This window comes from Tauraco erythrolophus, chromosome W (assembly GCF_009769465.1).
Source record: "Tauraco erythrolophus isolate bTauEry1 chromosome W, bTauEry1.pri, whole genome shotgun sequence".
NCBI classification, from domain to species: domain Eukaryota; kingdom Metazoa; phylum Chordata; class Aves; order Musophagiformes; family Musophagidae; genus Tauraco; species Tauraco erythrolophus.
This window is the reverse complement of record NC_141497.1, coordinates 13,741,657-13,763,399: the sequence shown is the minus strand read 5'-3', so window position 1 is coordinate 13,763,399 and position 21,743 is coordinate 13,741,657. Positions and strand designations below refer to the sequence as shown.

Here is a 21,743-nt window from a genome sequence, read left to right as displayed (position 1 = left end):
AATTCGTGATGAAAAACCATCACACGGCAAAATTCTCAAGCAGCTCTCATGTGGTATAAATGATGGGTTTAGTTTTTCTCCCAGGGGAAAATTGCGAAGCTTCACGAGTCAATTAACACTTTATAAATTATTTTGAGATCAGTGGATAAATAGCCTTGTTTAGATGCACCGTATATTACCTGCAAAAGCTAAAAAAGATGCCACCGTGCCTTTTAACTGCTCTCATCCTGTTTCCTCTCTCTGATTTATTTGCACTTAACATCCTTCTTGATATTAGAAGGCTGATTTTGAACAGCTCCTTCGGAAAATCTGGCATTCCCACTTGGGGAAGGGAGGAAATAAAGCCTCCTTTTCACGTTATATGATTTTTCTCCTCTGACTTGACAGGGCCATCCCAGCTGCGCTTCGGGGGCACCTTGTTTTATTTCACACTACCTACCTCTGGTTACCACCACAATCTATCCTCGTCTAACCCCGACATAGGGAACGGCGAAACGCAAATGCAGAGTGTAGAGTATTCTCTCTGTGGTCATAAAGAAGGAGGGGAAATGAGGATAACGGTGGCAAGAAGGTAACACCATGGCATTTGCTGGAGCGGTTTGGTTTGATGTCACCTATCCTGTGCCTCTGATAAAAAGCAAACTTGAAGTCAGAGATGCTACGCTAGAAAATATTCAACTTATTGGTGCTGAAGGCTACTGCTGATTTATCTTCGATTCACAGCAAAGCGTGACAACGCTGTGGTTTCCAACCAGAACAGAGCTAGCAGGTCACTGCATTTTAATGGACTTCGGTTCCCCGTGATGTTCTTGCTGTTATCGTTGTTATCTTTTTTTCTTTCCGAGAAGAACTAAGGCCTGTCACAACAGAGCCGTTTTATCAGTGAGAGGTTTGTTGGTGCTATGGGCAAGAAAACGGCCCCTGCTAGGAGTGTCCCATTAAAGTCAGTAGCACTTAAGTCACTGAGAACACATACATAAATAAAGCGGGATTTGACTCCTGGCATACAAGAGTTTCAGGAGTAGCCAGTGGCTTTTCCCGGGTGCCAGGACAGCATTTGATCTCCTGAAACACAGATTGCGATTCCAAGTCTGGGACACTACGCAGCATGTACCGTTTTCTGGCCAGATCTCACCCCTCTTCCTCGCCTGCTCTGCGGCAGCAGAAATGGGTACATTGGTCACTCCCGTTTGCTAAATGGTTTTGGGAACTAAAACAGCAAACGCAGCAAAGCCTTGAGGTGACCTTGTTAGTCCTTACGTGGTCCCCGTAGAAGGGAGAGGGAGAGGATGCTCTGTTGGAGGCCATGTGCCAGTGGAAGATAAAACATGCATGAAAGCCAGGGAAAGCATCGGAGACCAGATTATTCTGCAGTTTATGAATTGGTGTGAGATGGTTTCTCCTGGTATAATTTTAATCCTATTTTTTTTCATCCTACTCTGGTTTCCAAATTTTTTTTTTCCAAGCTGTTGCTAAAATGTCCTTTACTTGTCTTCAAGGCAATAAATCTGCAGGGCTTTGACTCGCTGCCTCTGTTTTGTCCGTACTAGACAGACCTGCTTCGGCAAGTAATGGCACATGTGAGCTGGAAACCAGTAAGAAACAGTTTCTACGCAGCGTTGCAGCTGCACCCGGTTGCGTGAATCATTTGCTTTTCTGCCACAAGTAAAGCCGACTTAAATCCTTGTGCTTTAAGCAGATGAATTTGTCTTTGCCATGGGGAGGGGTGAGGAGAGCTCTTACAGCCCAGGAAGGATGGGAGAAGGTGAAGAGACTGTTTTGTACCACTCTGCAGCTGATGGAGAGCAGCAGGTTGCTGGAAAGGACGAGCTCTCCTCTGCCCCTGCTTCCCCAAGGGCTGAACTTTGAGCTGGAAGCTACCATGGTCCAGACCTAACAGCTGATGTTCAGCAAATTAGGACACGAAGCTGGGCTCAGATATGACCTGAACTTGGCAGTGTGGCCTATGCTTTTTCATAAATTGTATTGAAATTGAGATTGGAATGGATTGAGAACAACCCTGAGGAGAAAGGACTTGGGGGTGTTGGTTGAGGAGAAGCTCACCATGAGCCGACAATGGGCGCTGGCAGCCCAGAAAGCCAACCATGTCCTGGGCTGCATCCAAAGCAGCGTGGGCAGCAGGTCGAGGGAGGGGATTCTGCTCCTCCGCTCTGCTCTCCTGAGACCCTACCTGCAGTGCTGCCTTCAGCTCTGGGGTCCCCAACACAAGAAAAAGATGAAGCTGTTGGAGTGGGTCCAGAGGAGGGCCACGAATATGATGAGAGGGCTGGAGCACCTCTCCTCTGAAGACAGGCTGAGAGAGTTGGTGGTTTTGAGCCTGGAGAAGGCTCCAGGTAGACCTTCTAGCAGCCTTCCAGTACCTAAAGGGGGCCTACAAGAAAGCTGGAGAGGGACTTTTTACAAGGGCGTGTAGTGACAGGACAAGGGGCAATGGCTTTAAACTGAAAGAGGGGAGATTTAGAGGAGATTTAAGGAAGAACTTCTTTACCGTGAGGGTGGTGAGGCACTGGACCACATTGCCCAGAGAAGCTGTGGCTGCCCCATCCCTGGGAGTGTTCAAGGCTAGGTTGGATGAGGCTTTGAGCAACCTGGTGTAGTGGCAGGTGTCCCTGCCCATGGCAGGAGGGTTGGAACTAGATGATCTTTGAGGTCTCTTCCAACCCAAACCATTCTATGAAAATATGGACAAATAACGTCCGTATCTGAGGACATACAGATTCTGACTATTTTCTCTCCCAGGCCTGGCTCTGGCGTTCAATCAGGAGTATTTTGCCAGCGTGGCAGTACATCAGCCAACAGTTCTCACCTCCCTTTCCTTGCGCTTTGCTTGTTCTTTCCACATCATATGCGCAGCACGTCGCACCTACTCTGCGTTGAACCGCTCCCTGATGTGTGTTTGTGTGTAATAACGGGAACAACAGAGCCGTAACACCCGCAGAGGCCACTGGGAATGGCTGTAACACAAATACCACTGCTGCTAAATTGTTACTTATACACACTGGTAGCTGGTGATTTAGAGTTACCTGCTAATGTTCAATAAAATGCCAGTTGGCTCCGCGCTTCTCAAGTTGGTATTTGCTTCTGTCTGCATTTCTCGCAGTTTAACGGCCGGAGAGATTCCACCGTGCTCCCTTAATTCATTTATTGTGCTATATTTCAGGAGTGGCCTTCAATGTGCTTTTACTGTATTCATCTCGTCACACGATGATCCAAAGGCTTCACTGGCCTTACAGGTGTCTTAGTAAATCTGTCCAACCCAAATTACTTGCTGATTTTAGTTGATTTGCTGAGGAAGCCACTGATTTCTTGGGGGTAAGGGTAGTAGTAATTTTACTAGTTTTAATGATTGGGAAAAGACGGTGGAGGCTGAATCTTAATGTGTGGAGAACACATTTAAATAGATCTGCCGTAAATAAATACTCCAGGCTTATGAGGAATTGGTTATTTTAGAAAAATATTGCTACCTATAATGGTAAAACAATTATAACCTGATTCATATGTGTTCGGCTGTAGTGTGTGATGTCTTCCCCGGTATGGATTATATGCTGTTGTGATTTGCCCTTGAAGACAAATGAAAAAGACTTTTAGCCATCCAAAGCAATGTGGGCAGCAGGTCAAGGGTGGGGATTCTGCCCCTCTGCTCTGCTCTCCTGAGAACCCCCCCTGCAGTGCTGCGTTCAGCTCTGGAGTCCCCAACACAAGAAGGACATGGAGCTGCTGAAGCGAGTCCAGAGGAGGCCACGAAGATGATGTGAGGGCTGGAGCACCTCTGCTATGGAGACAGGCTGAGAGAGTTGGGGCTGTTCAGCCTGGAGAAGAGAAGGCTCTGGGGAGACCTTCTAGCAACCTTCCAGTACCTAAAGGGCCTACAAGAATGCTGGAGAGGGGCTTTTGACAAGGGCGTGTAGTGATAGGACAAGGGGCAATGGCTTTAAACTGAAAGAGGGGAGATTTCAATGAGATCTAAGGAAGAACTTCTTGACTGTGAGGGTGGTGAAACACTGGATCAGGTTGCCCAGAGAAACCGTGTCTGCCCCATCCCTGGAAGTGTTCAAGGCCAGGGTGGATGAGGCTTTGAGCAACTTCGTGTAGTGGCAGGTGTCCCTGCCCATGGCAGGGGGGTTGGAACAAGATGATCTTTGATGTCCCTTCCAACTCAAACCATTCTGATTCTAAGGAAATCACTCTTTTATTTTTTCGTTTTTTCTCTTTACTGTGCTTTCTTGCCCTTCAGCTGTGAATTGAAAGTGGAGGGGACGGGGGGGAGGGTCTTGTCCTTATGTGAAGCAACCTTGCAGACTTTAATTTGAAACAAACAAAGCATTTAAAGCAGTTCTTCTCCGGGGAATTGTACGGAGTGCTACTAAATTGCGGAATATTTAATAGCTAAACATGTTCCAGACCCTGAGGTCTGTCCCCCAAATGATAAGCCTTTTTAGTAAGTGAACTTTAATTGCTTAATAATTGGGTTTTCTGTAAGGAAAGATGGGAATCCTGATAGACTGGCAACCAGGCTGCATGGTAAATTGGAGTCGGGTCCCACTTCTGATTAAGTTTCCGAAGTAGGTGTGGGTGTAATGTGGGGAAGGTGCATCTTGCGACCCTTTAGCTGCAGAGCGAAGCATCACCGAGGATCTGTGACGTTGAATTCCGGAGTCTGCCTTGGAAAGGGATTTTCTCAGAATGTATTTGCTGGTCCATTCCCTCAAGCCAGCTCCCAACAAGCCAAACATCTGTGTCGCTTCAAAAAGCGGCTCGAAAATAAATCAGCGTAAGTCAGGAGGGCTCTAAAAAGCCGGTGGTGGTTTTAAGGTCTCATATATTGCGGTCCTGCAGAGAGGTTGTCCTGGTTTTAGCTGGGACAGAGTTAGCTCTTCTTTTTAGCAGCTAGAAGAGCTCCATGTTTTGGTTTTACTCAGAGGCTCGCTCTGAGAAGAATGTTGATAGCAAGCTGATGTTTATAGTTGGCACTGAGGTCTCAAGGACTTTTCAGCTTGCCATGTTCTTGCCAGTGTGCAGGAGCACAACAGGATAAGGGGGGAGTATAGCCGGGACAAGGGGGACACGACTCTCCTTACGATTTGTACTTGGATTAAGATTGAGGGCCAAACTGGCCAATTAGTATTCCATATCATGCAGAGTCATGCCCAGTATAAAGATGAGGGTCAGCCAGAAAGAAGGGCTTTTTGCGCTTTGTCTCTTTCGCCGCTTCTGCTCTTTTGCGCTTGCTGCGCTTTTGCTCTATTGCCTTTTTTTTCCTCTCTCTTCCAGTACTCCCACTCTCGGAGTACTCTCTCTCTCTCTCCCCCTCTCTATTTCGGGGCCTCACGTTCGTCCGGGATTGCAGCTTCGGGACGAGACGAGCTGCAGATAAGAGGGGGCGGTGAGCATCTACACTGTGTATTAAAACATCTGTATTAAATTGTTCTTATCTCAACCCACGGGTTTCCCATTTCTCCTTTAATTCTCTCCCTCATTCCTGGGGATGGGGGAGGGTGAGTGACTGGCTGTGTGGGATTCGGTTGCTGGAGAATGATTTTTGAATGTAACCATGGAAAAAAGTGGTTATTGTCTTTTCAGCAAAAGTTTTTTTGTGACATCCTGATCTGTTACGCATAGATTTTATTCTGTTTTTTTTTTTAAGCTTTAAAAGAGTCAGGATACATTCAGAGAAAGTGCAAAGTGTGAGCTGGCTGTGCGCAGGGGCACGGCAGGTATGGTGCTGCCATGGCAAAGAAAAAAAAGTCCCTCTACAGTAGTTGTTTTTCCAGTAAATTGTGAAATTTAGCTGTCTTTCCTCTTGGAAAAGACAGCAGTTTTCAACAGCTTTCCATCACTGTTCGCACTGTGTTTATCTTCCAATTTTTTCTATTTTTTTTTTTTTTTAATTAAAAGTGTTGAATGCTTCTGTTTTTCTGGCTTATACCAGCTTTGGTGAGGGTGAAAAGCTGTTCCTCATGTGTCTGTGCCGATTGCTCGGCTGGAAAGTAGCATTCTGGCAGCTACAGGAAGGGGATGGCAGGGTTTGTGTGGCTGGGCTTGGGAACAACTGCCTGTTCTTCACTCTTTATGTTCATAGGGATAACTTGTAAACGTGGCAATTGGGAAATACCACTGCCCACTGTCGTGGTTTTAGGCTGATCCAGCAACTAAAACTCACACAGTCTCTCCTTCTCCAATAAAGTAGAGAGGAGAGAAAAAAAAAACAAAACAAAGGACTGAGGGTTGAGGCAAGAACAGAGGGAGCACCCACCAACCATGGTCCTGGGCAAAACAGGCAGCGCTTTTCTCAAAGCAAAACAGTTTATTAATGATTACTTAGAAGGACAAAGGGAAATACAAACCGATTACTTGAGAGGACAGAAAGAAACAAAACCAGATCTTAAAACCGACACCTTCCCCCCCCCCCACCTTCCTTTTCCTCCCGGCTCTACCTCCTCCCCCAGCAGCACAGGGGGCAGGGACTGGGGGAGTGCAGGTCAGTTCATTCCGTGCTGTTACTGCTGCTTCTTTCTTAAAGGAGAAGGAGTCCTTACACCCTTTTCCCCTGCTCCAATGGATCCCCTACCCACGAGGAAAAATCCACAAATTTCTCCAACGTGAGTCCAGCCCACTGGAAACAATCCTTCCCCACAGATTGCTCCGGTGTGGGCTATACCACAGTCTCGGGTACTTAGGGAGCTGTAGCCACTCGCTCCGGCGTGGGTCGTCACGAAGACTCCAGATGCCTTTCTGCCTTGCCGTGCCCCCAACACGACCATCCTCGGGCTCAGGCATCTTCTCCCCACGGGCTGCGAGTGGGTCGCTGCTCCACCGAGGCCGTCCTGGTTGCAGGGGGGCAGCCTGCTATCTCACCATCAGCCGCAGGGGAAACTCGGCTCCGGCACACCTCCTCCCGCTCCATCCTCACTGACCTGCTGTCGATGCAGCTGTTTCTCTCAGATCTCAGTCCTCTCCAGGTGAACTCAGCCCAGTGGGCACCCCGGGAGTGGGGTGCCCCCGAGTTCCCCAGCTGGCTCCGCCGCCGCCATTCTCCGTGGGCGGCGCCGGCCCGACGCAGGCAGCCGCCCGGCCGGGAGCCAGGGAGCGGGGGCAGTGCCCTCCTCCCTTCTCTGGTCGATCCTGGGCGAAGCACCTTTTCCGGTTCCCTTGTCCTGACTTAAATAGGGCAATTCGCAGAGGCGCCCTATTGGCTCAACCCCAAGGGGGATGGCAGTCTGATCCGGTGGCCAGAACTAAGCCTAACCCGGATCCAAAACCGGGGAGGTCGCAGGGAGCAAAATCCCTCTCCTGCCACCAGAACCACCCCCCCCCTCCACATCAAACCATGACACCACGCAACAGTAGATTCACATAGACTCTTTTTGCCATATGTGGAAATGCCATTAGGAATCACAGAATGTTTTGCATTGGAAGGGACCTTCAAGATCATCTAGTTCCAACCCCCTTGCCATGGGCAGGGACACCCTCCACTACACCAGGTTGCTCAAAGCCTCATCCAACCTGGCCTCGAACACTTCCATGGATGGGGCAGCCACAGCTTCTCTGGGAAACCTGGTCCAGTGCCTCACCACTCTCAATGTAAAAAATTTCTTCCTTGGATCTAATTGAAATCTCCCCTCTTTCACTTTAAAGCCATTGGCCCTTGTCTTATCAGTACACACCCTTGTCAAAAGCCCCTCTCCAGCTTTCTTGTAGGCCCTTTAGGTACTGGAAGGCTGCTGGAAGGTCTCCCCGGAGCCTTCTCTTCTCCAGACTGAACAGCCCCAACTCTCTCAGCCTGTCTCCATAGCAGAGGTGCTCCAGCCCTCTCATCACCTTCGTGGCCCTCCTCTGGATTCGCTCCAACAGCTCCATGTCCTTCTTCTGTTAGGGGCCCCAGAGCTGAAGGCAGCACTGCAGGTGGGCTCTCAGGAGAGCAGAGCAGAGGGGCAGAATCCCTTCCCTCGACCTGCTGCCCACGCTGCTTTGGATGCAGCCCAGGACACGGTTGGCTTTCTGGGCTGCCAGCGCCCATTGCCGGCTCATGGTGAGCTTCTTCTCAGCCAACACCCCCAAGTCCTTTCTCCTCAGGGTTGCTCTCAATCCATTCTCCTCCCAGCCTGTACTTGTGCTTGGGATTGCCCTGACCCACGCGCAGGACCTTGCACTTGGCCTTCTTCAAACTCATGAGGTTCTCACAGGCCCACCTCTCCAGCCTGTCAAGGTCCCTTTGGATGGCATCCTTTCTCTCCAGAAAGGAAGACTTTACTTGAGCCAGTGTCAGTCTTGCTAAAGAATTTCCCTGCTTTCAACTCATGGGAGAGCTTCACCTGGGTTGCGAGATCTCCTCCTTGCAGATGCTCTGGGAGATGGGAGTGATATGTTTGAAGGAGAAGTGAGACAAGAGGTGGGTGGCTGAAATCCCACCAGAAAAACAGGTGTTGGAATCAGGAAATCAACTCAGCATTCCCACTCAAATGTCTTTTTCAGTACATGATCTTTCCCCAGTGCATTGCTCTTGTATTTATGGTATGGCTTCTCTCGTGGGTTAGGCCGATCCGGCAACTAAACCCCACGCAGCTCTCCCACTCCAGTAAAATGGAGAGGAGAGAAAAATGTAATAAAAGAGCTGAGGATCGAGACAGGAACAGAGGAGCACCCACCAACCACGGTCCCGGGCAAAAGAGGCTGTTTTCTTAAAGCAAAACTATTTATTAACAGCTACCTAGAAAGAGAAAAGCAAACAAAAACGTTTACTTGAGAGGATAACAAGAAAACAAGGCCAGGTCTTAAAAACAACACCACTCCCCCCCTTTCCTCTTCTTCCCGGCTCTACCTCCTCCCCCCAGCGGCACAGGGGGCAGGGAATGGGGGAGTGCAGGTCAGTTCATTCCAAGTTGTTACTGCCGCTTCTCTTAAAGGAGAAGGAGTCCTTACACCATTGTCCCTTGCTCCAGTGGATCCCCTACTCATGGCGAAAGCGTGAATCCTACCCGCTGGGGGGCAAATCCTTACCCCATGGGATTTGCCCCAAGTGCGGGTTTTACCAGTCCTGGACTTTTAAGGAGCTGTAGCCACTCGCTCTGGCATGGGTCATCATACAGACTTTAAATGCGCTCCGGCATGGGTCGTCATATCGACCTTAAATGCGCCTCCATACAGACTTAGATGTGTAAATGCAAAATGCGTAAATGCGCCTCGACCTGTGCCCATGATTCACAATAGTCTCAGGCTCAGGCATCTCCTTTAACAAAGCACCTCCCCATCGGCGGGGGTTGTCCCACGGACTCTAGATGCGTACCATACTTAGGCTCTGGCATCTCTTCTCAACGTGGGTCCTCCACGGGCTGCGAGTGGGTCTCTGCTTGCTCCACCGAGGGCTGGCTGCAAGGGGCTGCTCGCAAGGGGGACTCAACCGCGGCACACGTTGTTCCGTTCCATCTTCACTGACCTCTTATCCGTGTGGCCGTTTCTCTTAGATTTCAGTCCTTTCTGGGTGAACTCGGCCTGGTGGGCGCCCCAGGAGCGGGGCTCTCCTCGAGTTCCCCAAGCGCCTCCGCCGCCGCCATCCTCGACGGGGCGGGCACTGGCACGGAGCGGGCACCAGCCCGGCCCAGCCCAGGCCGCTGGCCCGACCGGGAGCCAGGAGGGGGGGCCATGCCCCCCTCCAGTCTCCTTGCTCCTGGGCAAAGGCACACCTTTCCGGTTCCTTTGTCCGACGTAAATAGGGCAATTCGCAGAGGCGCCGATTGGCTCAAGTCCCGAGGGGGATGGGAGTCCAGTCTGATGGGCAGCTTCTGCCACCCGGACCTCCCCCCCCACTTCAAACCATAACAGCTTCAAATAGTCCCTGCAGAATACATCCATGCCATCTCCAGTACATCCCTAATCCAAGTAGTTGCTTCAGCCTATCTTCTTGATATTTCTTGGCTGGAAATAAGGCTGTGGTGTTGGTTTTTTTTTCCTTTTCCTTCTTTGCAAGTTGCTCTTTGTAAAGCAACGATGCTTCTAGGTAATAAAGTTCATGATCTTGACATCATCCGTCTTGTACATCGTGTCCTGTTCTTGCCGAGTTTTCCTTCTGAAGGATGTGGTGCTCATGTTTTTGTACTGAGTGAGGCTGGGGCATCTGGAGGTTGTGCCCTTAAAGCACAGGAGACTAACAGGTTGCCCAGAGAGGTGGTGGATGCTCCATCCCTGGAGACGTTCAAGGCCAGGTTGGACAAGGCCCTGAGCAACCTGATCTAGTTGGAGATATCCCTGTTCCTTGCAGGGGGGTTGGACTAGATGACCTTTGAAGGTCCCTTCCAGCCCTAACCATTCTATGATTCTATGATTCTCTCAGCTCTGCTCTCCTGCCCTCGTGAGATGAAAATATTTCATGGAAAACCAGACACAGGCTGTTCCTCATTTGAAGTATTTTTGATTATGTGACTCAAGTAACTTATTTAGCAGAGACTTCTAAGAATATTTTTCCTTTTATTTGGAGGGAAGGAGAAATCCAGCAAGATGTATTTCATCCAGCCTCATCCAGGTTGGATGAGGCTTTGAGCTATGACAGGGGAGTCAGAACTAGATGGTCTCGAAGGTCCCGTCCAACCCAAACCATTCTATGATTATGTGATTGGGACATTTTCCTGACCTTACGTAAGTTTATTTGCACTTTTCTTTGAACCTCACCCTCTTCTCAGTGATTTGAGTTGTGATAGTGTATCCCTACTTTGCTCAAGTCCTTCTTGAGTGGGTTTGGAAGTAACAGGTGTAATTTGTTGCTCTTTATGTTGCTAACACATCTTTTCTTTGCTGTTAATGAGTGTAATTTACAAAGGAAAGTGTTAGTCACCCTGCCATTATAGTGATCTCCAAGTAGCTTTCAGGATATTGCAGGCAATTTTTATTTATTTAGTTAGTCTGGGTTGTTAACAAAAGCCAAATCAGCATGGAAACAGCATGCAACTTCTATTTTCAGCAACCATATAATTGCTACTTTGGATTTTTTTGCTTGCATTTGCAGGACCACTGAGATTTCTTTCCCAGACAGAATCCGTCACAGCTTTTGCAGGAGACACGATTCTGCTGAAGTGTGAAGTCATTGGGGAGCCCATGCCTGTGGTGCACTGGCAGCGAAACCAGGAGGACTTGTTCCCGAGCCCAGCCGACACGCGGGTGGCCGTCCTGCCCTCCGGAGCTTTACAGATCAGCAGGATTCAACATGAGGACAGCGGGATCTACCGATGCCTGGCAAAAAACCCAGCCAGTTTGAGAACTGGAAATGACGCAGAAGTCAGAGTTTTGGCAGGTAAGAACTGGACCCTTCTACATGGCCTTTCTCTGGTCTTGTCCTTTGGTTCGCTGAAAGAGCAGTCACTCCTCCTGGGGCTGATTTGTAGAGTCATAGAATGGGTTGGGTTGGAAGGCACCTTCAAGATCATCTAGTTCCAACCCCCCTGCCATGGACAGGGACACCTTCTACTACACCAGGTTGCTCAAAGCCTCATCCAACCTGGCCTTGAACACTTCGAGGGATGGGGCAGCCACAACTTCTCTGGGCAACCTGTTCCAGTGCCTCACCACTCTGAGAGTGAAGAATTTCTTCCTTATATCTAATCTAACTGTCCCCTCTTTCAGTTTAAATCTATCTCACTTTCTTTCCAGCTTCTTCTAGAAGCTTCCAAGTTCTTCTTCACATAGAAGAGCCTGGAGACCTTTAGAAGTGGTTGGATGCAAATGTGTGGAGTTGACACCTTAGAAAAGTATTTGCGCTGCCAAACTGAAGGGACCTCATTTAAACATGTATGAAACTGATGTCTTTTACATAGTCAACGGAGAGAGACAAGTACCGTACCCTCTGGAGCGGGTCCAGAGGAGGCCACAAAGATGATGAGAGGCCTAGAGCACCTCTCCTATGAAGACTCTGAAGCCAGGCTGAGAGAGTTGGGGCTGTTCAGCCTGGAGAAGAGAAGGCTCCGGGGAGACCTTCCAGCAGCCTTCCAGTTCTTGAAGGGGGCCTACAAGAAAGCTGGAGAGGGACTTTGGACGAGAGCGTGTAGTGATAGGACAAGGGGCAATGGCTTTAAACTGAAAGAGGGGAGATTTAGATGGGATCTAAGGAAGAAATTCTTCCATCTGAGAGTGGTGAGGCACTGGCACAGGTTTCCCAGAGAAGTTGTGGCTGCCCCATCCCTGGAAGTGTTCAAGGCCAGGTTGGATGAGGCTTTGAGCAACCTGGTGTAGTGGCAGGTGTCCCTGGCCATGGCAGGGGGGTTGGAACTAGATGATCTTTGAGGTCCCTTCCAACCCAAACCATTCTATGATTCTATTAATGGCCATTTGAGATTCATGGGGGGAAATTTTTTTTTGTTTGTTTTTCTACATCTTGATTGAAAATAAGACAATCATAAAACTTTATATTTTAGACAGACCTATAACACTTCTGTTGGGCTTCTCAGAGTGTTGTTAACTCACCACGCACCTGCATTTCTGATCGTTTGCGGATGATTTGATGTTTCTTCCTTTTCCCAGTTTCGGTCATTAACGTCCTCAGTAAATGGCCTCTCTCAGGCTGTGTGTAGGAGAGGGGGGAATTAATTTATCTCTTCCTAGCATGTTAAAATTTTATACCAGGAAAACACTGGAACAAATAATGTGGAAAATACATAACAAGGAACTAGTGGAGTCCGTCAGATTTTGGCTTAGGTCAAGCAGCACAAGGTCTCATTTTGGGATAATGTGAGCAGACAGCAGCTCTTACAAGAAATGAGTGGTGCTCTTGAAACAAAAAATCAGATGTTATTGAGCCCCTTGGGAATCTTGTTCTCATGTGCACGCTTTGATGGTTCAGAGCTATCTGATGCTTTGCTGCTCATTCTGCTTTTGCTGTTTTCGCTTGTTGGTAGAAATGTGTCTTCAGTTGCAGCTTTCTTCTTCCATAATTAGCGAAGGCAGAAGATTCTTGTTGACCTTTTTCCCTCGGTTAGGGATGAGAAAAAAACAAAAGTCTTAAATCCTATTCAAAGAAATAAGCAACAAAACAAAAAAAAAAGTAGGTAATATATCATAATTCCGTATTTTAAAAGTGCTGCTTCTTCCACAGACACTGGTTGGGATTTGTTTGTACATACAGCATATCTGTCAGGATTTCTGGCAAAACTGACCAGGATCCTGGCAAATAATTTCTAATCTTCTCTACAGCTTCCAAAGAGAATGCAACAAAAAAGAATGAGGGATAAACATCTTCTGTGATTTTTAATTTCTTTAGTTGAAGTGCATGTGGCTTAAATATTTGATTCGACGTTACAGTGGGTCTGGAGATACCAGTATATTGTCTTGATGGAAAAATTCATCATCCAATATGAATACAGGTTAGAAAAACAAAATATTTGCATGAAGGAATGACTGATTTTTCTGGACAAAAGAGGAAAATACACCCTACCAGACCCAAGTCTGTGGTTTAACTCACCGTGTAAATGAAGGAATAGTTGAGTCTTCAATCTCCATGACCAAAGAGAAGTGGTTTGTGGGTGCATTGGTGTGTCTTGCAGGGATGGGCGAAGCACTAGGCAGGAGATAACTTTGATAACTAAAAGACACTTTACAAGTGACCATTTGCAAATGTGTTTCCTATATGGGGTTTGATTCTGCCTGGGGAGGCTCTGGAAGGGGTGAATTCTGCCCCCAACACATCAGTAAAACCCACGTTTTACAAACAACTCCAGCCTCCCTAAATCCTCCATCAGAAACCACGTGCCTGAAGAAGTAGACAGGCCATATGGGAACAAGTTTGGAAAAACTCCTATAAAAAAGCCCAACAAACCTGAGCAAAACTCTTGAGGAGTTTGTAATGTGTCAGGTTTTACCTGTTGCTCTTCATTTTAAGTGCAGCGGTTGCAGCTTTTTGCAGAAAGCTCCATTGAAATGCACATTTTTTTCACCTTTCTAATTGAAGTGTTGCTCTTTTCTCTGGGGTCCAGAAACTTAATCCCAGGTGAAAAGTTTCAGCACATCCTGAAAACATGAGGAAATACATATTCAGACAACTACAAGCACTCACCTAATTAATTTAGAGGGAATAATGCTAGTGTAACAAAAAAAAAAAAGGCAAAAGATCTTACACAAACCAGTACTGAGGAATTAATTCGTAGCCAAATTCATATCTTCTGTAAATTAATGAGAAAGTTAATTAATGAGAAAATTAATGAGAAAGTAAATTAATGAGATCTGGACACATCAGCAATACAGATGACACTTTACGAGCAAAAGTTGAGCAGTTGGGTGCCTGAAAGCGATTAATTCTCTATTTATAAATAATAATCCTGCATTTATCATTAGCCATTAAGTAATCTGCTGCTGTAGTGTTATCTGTTATGAAGGTTCCTTCTCTGTCCCCAAACTTGTCTGCTGAGCTGTGGTGCAAGATAACGGTAACAATATCATGTAATTCCTTCATATTTAATGCAAATAATTTGGTTGCTGTGGTGTGATTCAGCTCCTTCCTCGCGGTTCTCCACTTCTGAGGAGAGAAGGATAACAGCAGCGAAAAGGATCGAATAGAAACATATCCCATGAGAAGGAACTGGGAAGGGAGAGGTTGATGGCCATGTTTAAGTAATGACATACAACAGAAGTTGCTTCATGAGCTTAAGTGACTCCATGTTTTAGAATCATAGAACGGTTTGGGTTGGAAGGGACCTTCAAGATCATCTAGTTCCAGCCCCCCTGCCATGGCCAGGGACACCTGCCACTACACCAGGTTGCTCAAAGCCTCATCCAACCTGGCCTTGAACACTTCCAGGGATGGGGCAGCCACAACTTCTCTGGGAAACCTGTGCCAGTGCCTCACCACTCTCAGATGGAAGAATTTCTTCCTTAGATCCCATCTAAATCTCCCCTCTTTCAGCTTAAAGCCATTGCCCCTTGTCCTATCACTACACGCTCTCGTCCAAAGTCCCTCTCCAGCTTTCTTGTAGGCCCCCTTTAAGTACTGGAAGGCTGCTGGAAGGTCTCCCTGGAGCCTTCTCTTCTCCAGGCTGAACAGCCCCAACTCTCTCAGCCTGGCTTCAGAGTCTTCATAGGAGAGGTGCTCTAGGCCTCTCATCATCTTTGTGGCCTCCTCTGGACCCGCTCCAACAGCTCCATGTCCTTCTTGTGTTGGGGACTCCAGAGCTGAACGCAGTATTCCAGGTGGGGTCTCAGGACAGCAGAGCAGAGGGGCAGAATTCCCTCCCTTGACCTGCTGACCACGCTACTTTTGATGCAGCCCAGGATACGGATGGCTTTCTGGGCTGCCAGCACACATTGCCGGCTCATGGTGAGCTTCTCATCCACCAACACTCCCAAGTCCTTCTCCTCAGGGCTGCTCTCAATCCATTCTCCGCCCAGCCTGTACTTGTGCTTGGGATTGCCCCAACCCACGTGCAGGACCTTGCACTTGTCCCTGTTGAACTTCATGAGGTTCTCACAGGCCCACCTCTCCAGCCTGTCAAGGTCCCTCTGGATGGCATCCCTTCCCTCCAGCATGTCCACAACACCACACAGCTTGGTGTCATCAGCAAACTTGCTGAGGGTGCACTCGATCCCACTGTCCATGTTGACAACAAAGATGTTTTTCAGCACCGGCCCCAATACTGACCCCTGAGGAACACCGCTCATCACTGGCCTCCACCTGGACATCGAACTGTTGACCGCAACTCTTTGAGAGCGACCACCCAGCCAATTCCTTATCCACCGAGTGGTCTGTCCATCCAATCCATGTATCTTTAGAAAATACTTGCAATGTTAGACTTCTTTAAATACCCTGTATCATCGTGGTACTGATAGAGTTCTGCATTTACCGCCATCTTCGCTTGATTTTGAATTGTTGCTTTAATCGAGGAACATCTTGTCTGAGGACCTCTGATTTGGTAAATGTCCCTATGGGAGATGAAAGTGGTGGAATCTACTGAATTACGTTGTTTCCTATGAATCTGTTGTTTAATATGAGTTTTGTAGTTAGTCTTAATCTCGAGGAACACCCGGCTGAGCTGATGCACACAACCTTTTTGAAGCTCAGACATAAGTTCCTCACGCAACACGCTGAACTTCTGTTGAGTTCAAAGCTAACTTGAAGATTTCTTCTCGTCTTTTATACCTTGGGAGGATTCCTGCGTCGATGTACGTTCCTTAACAGCCACTAACTGTCTTAGTCAGGTCTTCACCTCATTCTTAACCTCAACAGCAAGTGCTTAACAGTGTTTTTTCTTAGACGAAAACAGATTTCCAATAGATGTGGCCCACTTAAAATAAACACTGAAGTTGTGGTTTTGGTGGTTGTTTTTTTATTGAAATCTCACCAATTCATGTTTATGTTCTCCAGTGCTTATTTCCTGCTGGGATGCCCTAATTCCGAGTAGTACATACAAAACCCAAACACACACGGCAACAAAAAACCCAATGAAAAACTCCAGCAAAAAAAGAAAAATCATTTATAGATGCTGAAATTGTGGGGTGATGGACAAGACCAGAGTCAGATCCTCTTCACAGCTGGATCCAGATGGTGGTAGAAGCTGAACTTGTTTGCATCATGTGTATTTTTGGTAAATTAATAATTGTTCAGAAAAGAGTTTCAGTGTTTTCTGTACATAACCTGTGGTTTTGGTAAACACATGGGAAATTTTGTACTTTATCCAGGAGATCTTTGTAGTATCGCTGTTAGTGTGTTCTGTTAAGCGCTTACTTGGGGAAAAAGGCTCTTTAAATAGACATTTTTTTTTTATAAACTAGATGAATGACTGGAAAAGTGAAGCTATGTTCTTGCAAGTAGAAGAAAATTAAGCACTCTAAAACCAGTAACAGCCATTGGAACTGGTTACTTGTGTAATGAATTTTCCATCAGTTGCGCTTTAAAACAAGGTCGAATTTTCAGTCACTGCTTTTCCTGCCTTTCGAGCGGAGCACAAAGGGATCAAAAGCCTTGTCCTGAGCAGCACACCCAGCGTAGACATCACTTATGCTGCTGAATTGGGATAATTTCTATCAAAGGTTTCATTTTTCCCTCATTAGGAGAGAACTGTTTGGATGGGGTCAGCCCTCGCACAGAATACACTGTTTCTTAGCGATAATTACACTGATTTTTTTTTTTTTACTTATTAGTATCATTTGGATGAATTAGGGGAAAAATATTTTCTTGTTTTGGTAAATAGTCAGTTTTAGCTGGGACAGAGTTTTTTTTTAACAGCCAGAAGAGCTCCCTGTTTTGGTTTCACTCAGAGGCTCACTCTGAGAAGAATGTTGATAGCAAGCTGATGTTTGTGGTTGGAAGTGAAACTCCAAGGACTTTTCAGTGTGCGGAGTACAGAAACACGGCAGGATAAGGGGGGAGCATAGCTGGGACAAGGGGGACACGATTCCCCTTGTCATTTGTGTGGAACTTAAGACTGAGGGCCAAACTGGCCAATTAGTATTCCATATCATGCAGCGTCATGCCCAGTATAAAAGCGAGGGTCAGCCGGGAAGAGGGGCTTTTGCGCTTTGGCTCTTTTTGCACTTTTGCTCTTTTGCGCTTGCTGCGCTGTTGCTCTGCTGTTTTTTTTTCTTTCTCTCTCTCTCTCTTTCTCTCCCTCTCTGCCCCTCTCTATTTCGGGGCCTCGCGTTCGTCCGGGATTTGCAGTTTTCGGGACGAGACGGGCTTCACATACGAGGGGTGGTGAGCACCTACATTGTATTAAATCATCTGTATTAAATCACTCTTATCTCAACCCACGGGTTTCACGTTTATCCTTTAATTCTCTCCCTCATTCCTGGGGGTGGGGGAGGGGGAGTGACCGGCTGTGTGTGGGGCGGTTCAACATAACCCACGACAGTCTTAATTGGCGCCCAACGTGGGGCACGAAGGGGTTAAGATAACGATGTGGCTGGCCGGAATGCTGTTTGTTATGCTTGCGTACATGTTACCGGACATTCATAATTTATTGTCTTATCTACCCTATATGATGTTAGGCGGAATGTTTATGCGGTTTTCTGGCTCTGGGTGTTGGACCGGCATGAAAAGTATGTTATCGGTAATTAAGGGTTTTGCTATACTGTACGGTGTAACTCTGATAAGATCATCGGTGCTGGGACCGGCTCAGTCTTTGTATTCGGCGGTGCAGAGGGGGATGGTGATGTGGAACTCGTTTATTAATTTTGAGCGTCACCTGGCGGATATCATCGCCAATTATACCGGTGACTTTTCATTCACAAAAGCTTACGTTGATTTTGATAATGCCGAACATCATTGGAATAATTTAACCGGTTTGATTGTCCTGCAAGGTCTCCTGAATATATGTTTAATTATCTATATATTCAAAATCAATCGGCCATTTAGGGGTGTATATCAATTTATTTCTCGGGTTATTGTGCTTGCCATCTCAACTCCCATGACAAGCACTATAGCTACTCAGACTACAACGTTATCAGTTGCCCCCGTAAGGAAAAGAAAACGTATACAAAAGTTAGACGACGAAGAAGAGGAATCAGGGCCATCACAACAACCAAATGAGGAAGAGCAACCAGGACCATCAAAGCAACCAGACAAAGAAGAACAACCAGGGCCATCACAACGATTGGAGGAAGAGAAACCAAGGAAATGTCTGCGAAAGTCAGAACGCAGAGGAGAGGATGATGATGATGATGAAGAGCGACCAGGGCCATCACGAGAAATGAAGCGGGAGCGTTCTGTTTCGCCCCAGAGGAAATCTCAATGGAGGAGGAGTGACATCATAGATGAGAGGATAACCACCAGATCTCTAAAAATGAGCGAGCTGCGAGATATTCGAAAAGATTATGGCCGCCTTAAAGGTGAGCCCATTGTCTCTTGGTTGCTCAGATGCTGGGACATGGGAGCCAATAGTCTGGAGTTAGATGGTAGTGAAGCTAGGCAGCTGGGAGCCCTTGCCATGGATGGAGGCATTGATAAAGCAATTGGAAGGCAGACACAAGTCCGCAGCCTCTGGAGACGACTCCTGGCAGCCATAAAGGAAAGGTACCCCTACAAGGACGAGGTGCCATGTAATGTAAGCAAGTGGACCAACATAGAAAAAGCTATTCAGTATCTGAGAGAACTGGCTGTGCGAGAGTTGATTTATCTTGACTCGAGAAGCGGACCAAGACTCGAAGATCCAGATGACGTCCGGTGCACACGACCAATGTGGCAGAAGATTATACGGAGTGCGCCAGCCGCATATTCCACCTCATTGGCAATAATGGACTTCGGGGACGATGAAGCACCACTATCCGTAGGTAATCTGGTCACCTACCTCCGACGATATGATGATGACACTTCTATACGAACCTGTGTTGCGGCTGTGGAAAAGCTGTCTGAAGAGGTCCGAGAATTAAGAGAAAAAGTAGATTTCCCACCACCCAAACGTTCTAGAATTTCAGCTGTCAGAACCAGGCGTTACCCTCCTCGAGAGAGACAAGAGAGACGGTACAGATCACGGGGTGAGCTATGGTTCTACCTCCGTGATCATGGAGAAGACATGAGAAGGTGGGATGGAAAACCCACCTCCGCTTTAGAGGCCAGGGTACGCCAGTTGGGAGGAAGAACCAACAGCAATAGAACTTTCTCCAATTCCTCCAGGACAGCTGTTGCCCCAGTCTACAGTGAGCAGTCCACTAGTCAAAATGGGAGGGCTGATCCTCCTAGCCATCCTGACTCCAATCCTGCTGATTCCTCTGATGAATATGATAACAGGCATTAGAGGGGCCCTGCCTCCAGCCAGGTGGAGGAGAGGGATAATCGAGTGTACTGGACTGTGTGGATTCGGTGGCCTGGCACATCATACCCTAGAAAGTATAAGGCTTTAGTGGATACTGGTGCCCAATGCACTTTGATACCATCGAACTTCAGAGGGGCAGAATCCATCTCTATTTCTGGAGTGACAGGGGGGTCTCAACAACTGACTGTGTTAGAGGCTGAAGTGAGCCTAACTGGACAGCAGTGGCAAAAACACCCTATTGTAACTGGCCCAGAAGCCCCGTGCATCCTTGGCATAGATTATCTTAAGAGAGGGTATTTCAAAGACCCAAAAGGGTATCGGTGGGCTTTTGGCATAGCTGCAGTAGAGACAGAAGAAGGCAGGCAGCTGTCTACTTTGCCTGGTCTCTCAACGGACCCTTCTGCTGTGGGGTTACTGAGGGTCGAAGAACAGCAGGTGCCAATTGCTAATACAACAGTGCACCGACGGCAATATCGTACCAACCGAGACTCTCTAATTCCTATCCATAAGTTGATTCGTCAACTGGAGAGTCAAGGAGTCATCACAAAGACCCGCTCCCCTTTTAACAGCCCTATATGGCCTGTGCGTAAGTCCAATGGCGAGTGGAGGCTGACGGTAGACTATCGTGGCTTGAATGAAGTTACACCACCATTGAGTGCTGCCGTGCCAGATATGCTGGAACTTCAGTATGAACTGGAGTCAAAGGCAGCCAGGTGGTACGCTACAATTGATATCGCTAATGCGTTTTTCTCAATTCCTTTGGCACCGGAATGCAGGCCACAGTTTGCTTTCACTTGGAGGGGCATCCAGTATACCTGGAATCGACTGCCCCAGGGGTGGAAACACAGCCCCACTATTTGCCATGGACTGATCCAGACCACACTGGAACAGGGTGATGCCCCAGAACATCTGCAATACATTGATGACATCATTGTATGGGGCAACACAGCAGAAGAAGTTTTTGAGAAAGGTGAAAAGATAATCCAAATCCTTCTGAAAGCAGGCTTTGCCATAAAACAGAGTAAAGTCAAGGGACCTGCCCAGGAGATTCAGTTTTTGGGAATAAAATGGCAAGATGGGCGTCGTCAGATTCCGATGGACGTGATTAATAAAATAACAGCTATGTCCCCACCAACCAACAAAAAGGAAGCACAAGCTTTCTTAGGCATTGTGGGTTTCTGGCGAATGCATATTCCTGACTACAGCCAGATTGTAAAACCCCTCTACCAAATAACCCGAAAGAGGAATAATTTTGAATGGGGCCCAGAGCAAAAACAAGCCTTTGAACAAATTAAACAAGAAATAGTCCATGCGGTAGCCCTGGGACCAGTCCGGACAGGACAAGATGTCAAAAACGTGCTCTACACCGCAGCCGGGGAGAATGGTCCCACCTGGAGTCTCTGGCAAAAAGCGCCAGGGGAGACGCGAGGTCGACCTCTTGGGTTTTGGAGTCGAGGATACAAAGGATCCGAAACCAACTATACTCCAACTGAAAAAGAGATATTGGCAGCATATGAAGGAGTCCGAGCTGCTTCTGAAGTGATTGGTACAGAAGCACAGTTGCTCCTGGCACCCCGATTGCCAGTGCTCGGCTGGATGTTCAAAGGGAGCGTCCCGTCTACACACCACGCAACTGATGCCACATGGAGCAAGTGGATCGCGCTGATCACACAAAGAGCTCGGATAGGAAACCTCAATCGCCCAGGAATTTTGGAAGTGATCACTAACTGGGCTGAAGGTAAAGACTTTGGAATGTCACCAGAGGAGGAGGAGGTGACACGTGCTGAGGAGGCTCCACCTTATAATGAACTATCAGACAATGAGAAGAAATACGCTCTGTTTACCGACGGGTCCTGTCACCTTGTAGGAAAACATCGAAAATGGAAAGCTGCTGTATGGAGTCCTACTCGACAGGTCGCAGAAGCTACCGAAGGAGAAGGCGAATCAAGCCAGTTCGCAGAGGTGAAAGCCATCCAACTGGCTTTAGACATCGCTGAACGAGAA

At 47.5% G+C, this 21,743-nt stretch overlaps 1 protein-coding gene across 1 annotated transcript in view; it reads left to right on the top strand.

Annotated features, from left to right (window-relative positions):
• The window catches only part of LOC147526224 (netrin receptor DCC-like), a 572,075-nt gene that overhangs the window by 89,939 nt on the left and 460,393 nt on the right, over positions 1–21,743 (top strand). The window contains 1 exon segment of the mRNA XM_086630103.1: positions 11,018–11,302. Coding sequence (XP_086486229.1) covers positions 11,018–11,302 — 285 coding nt within the window.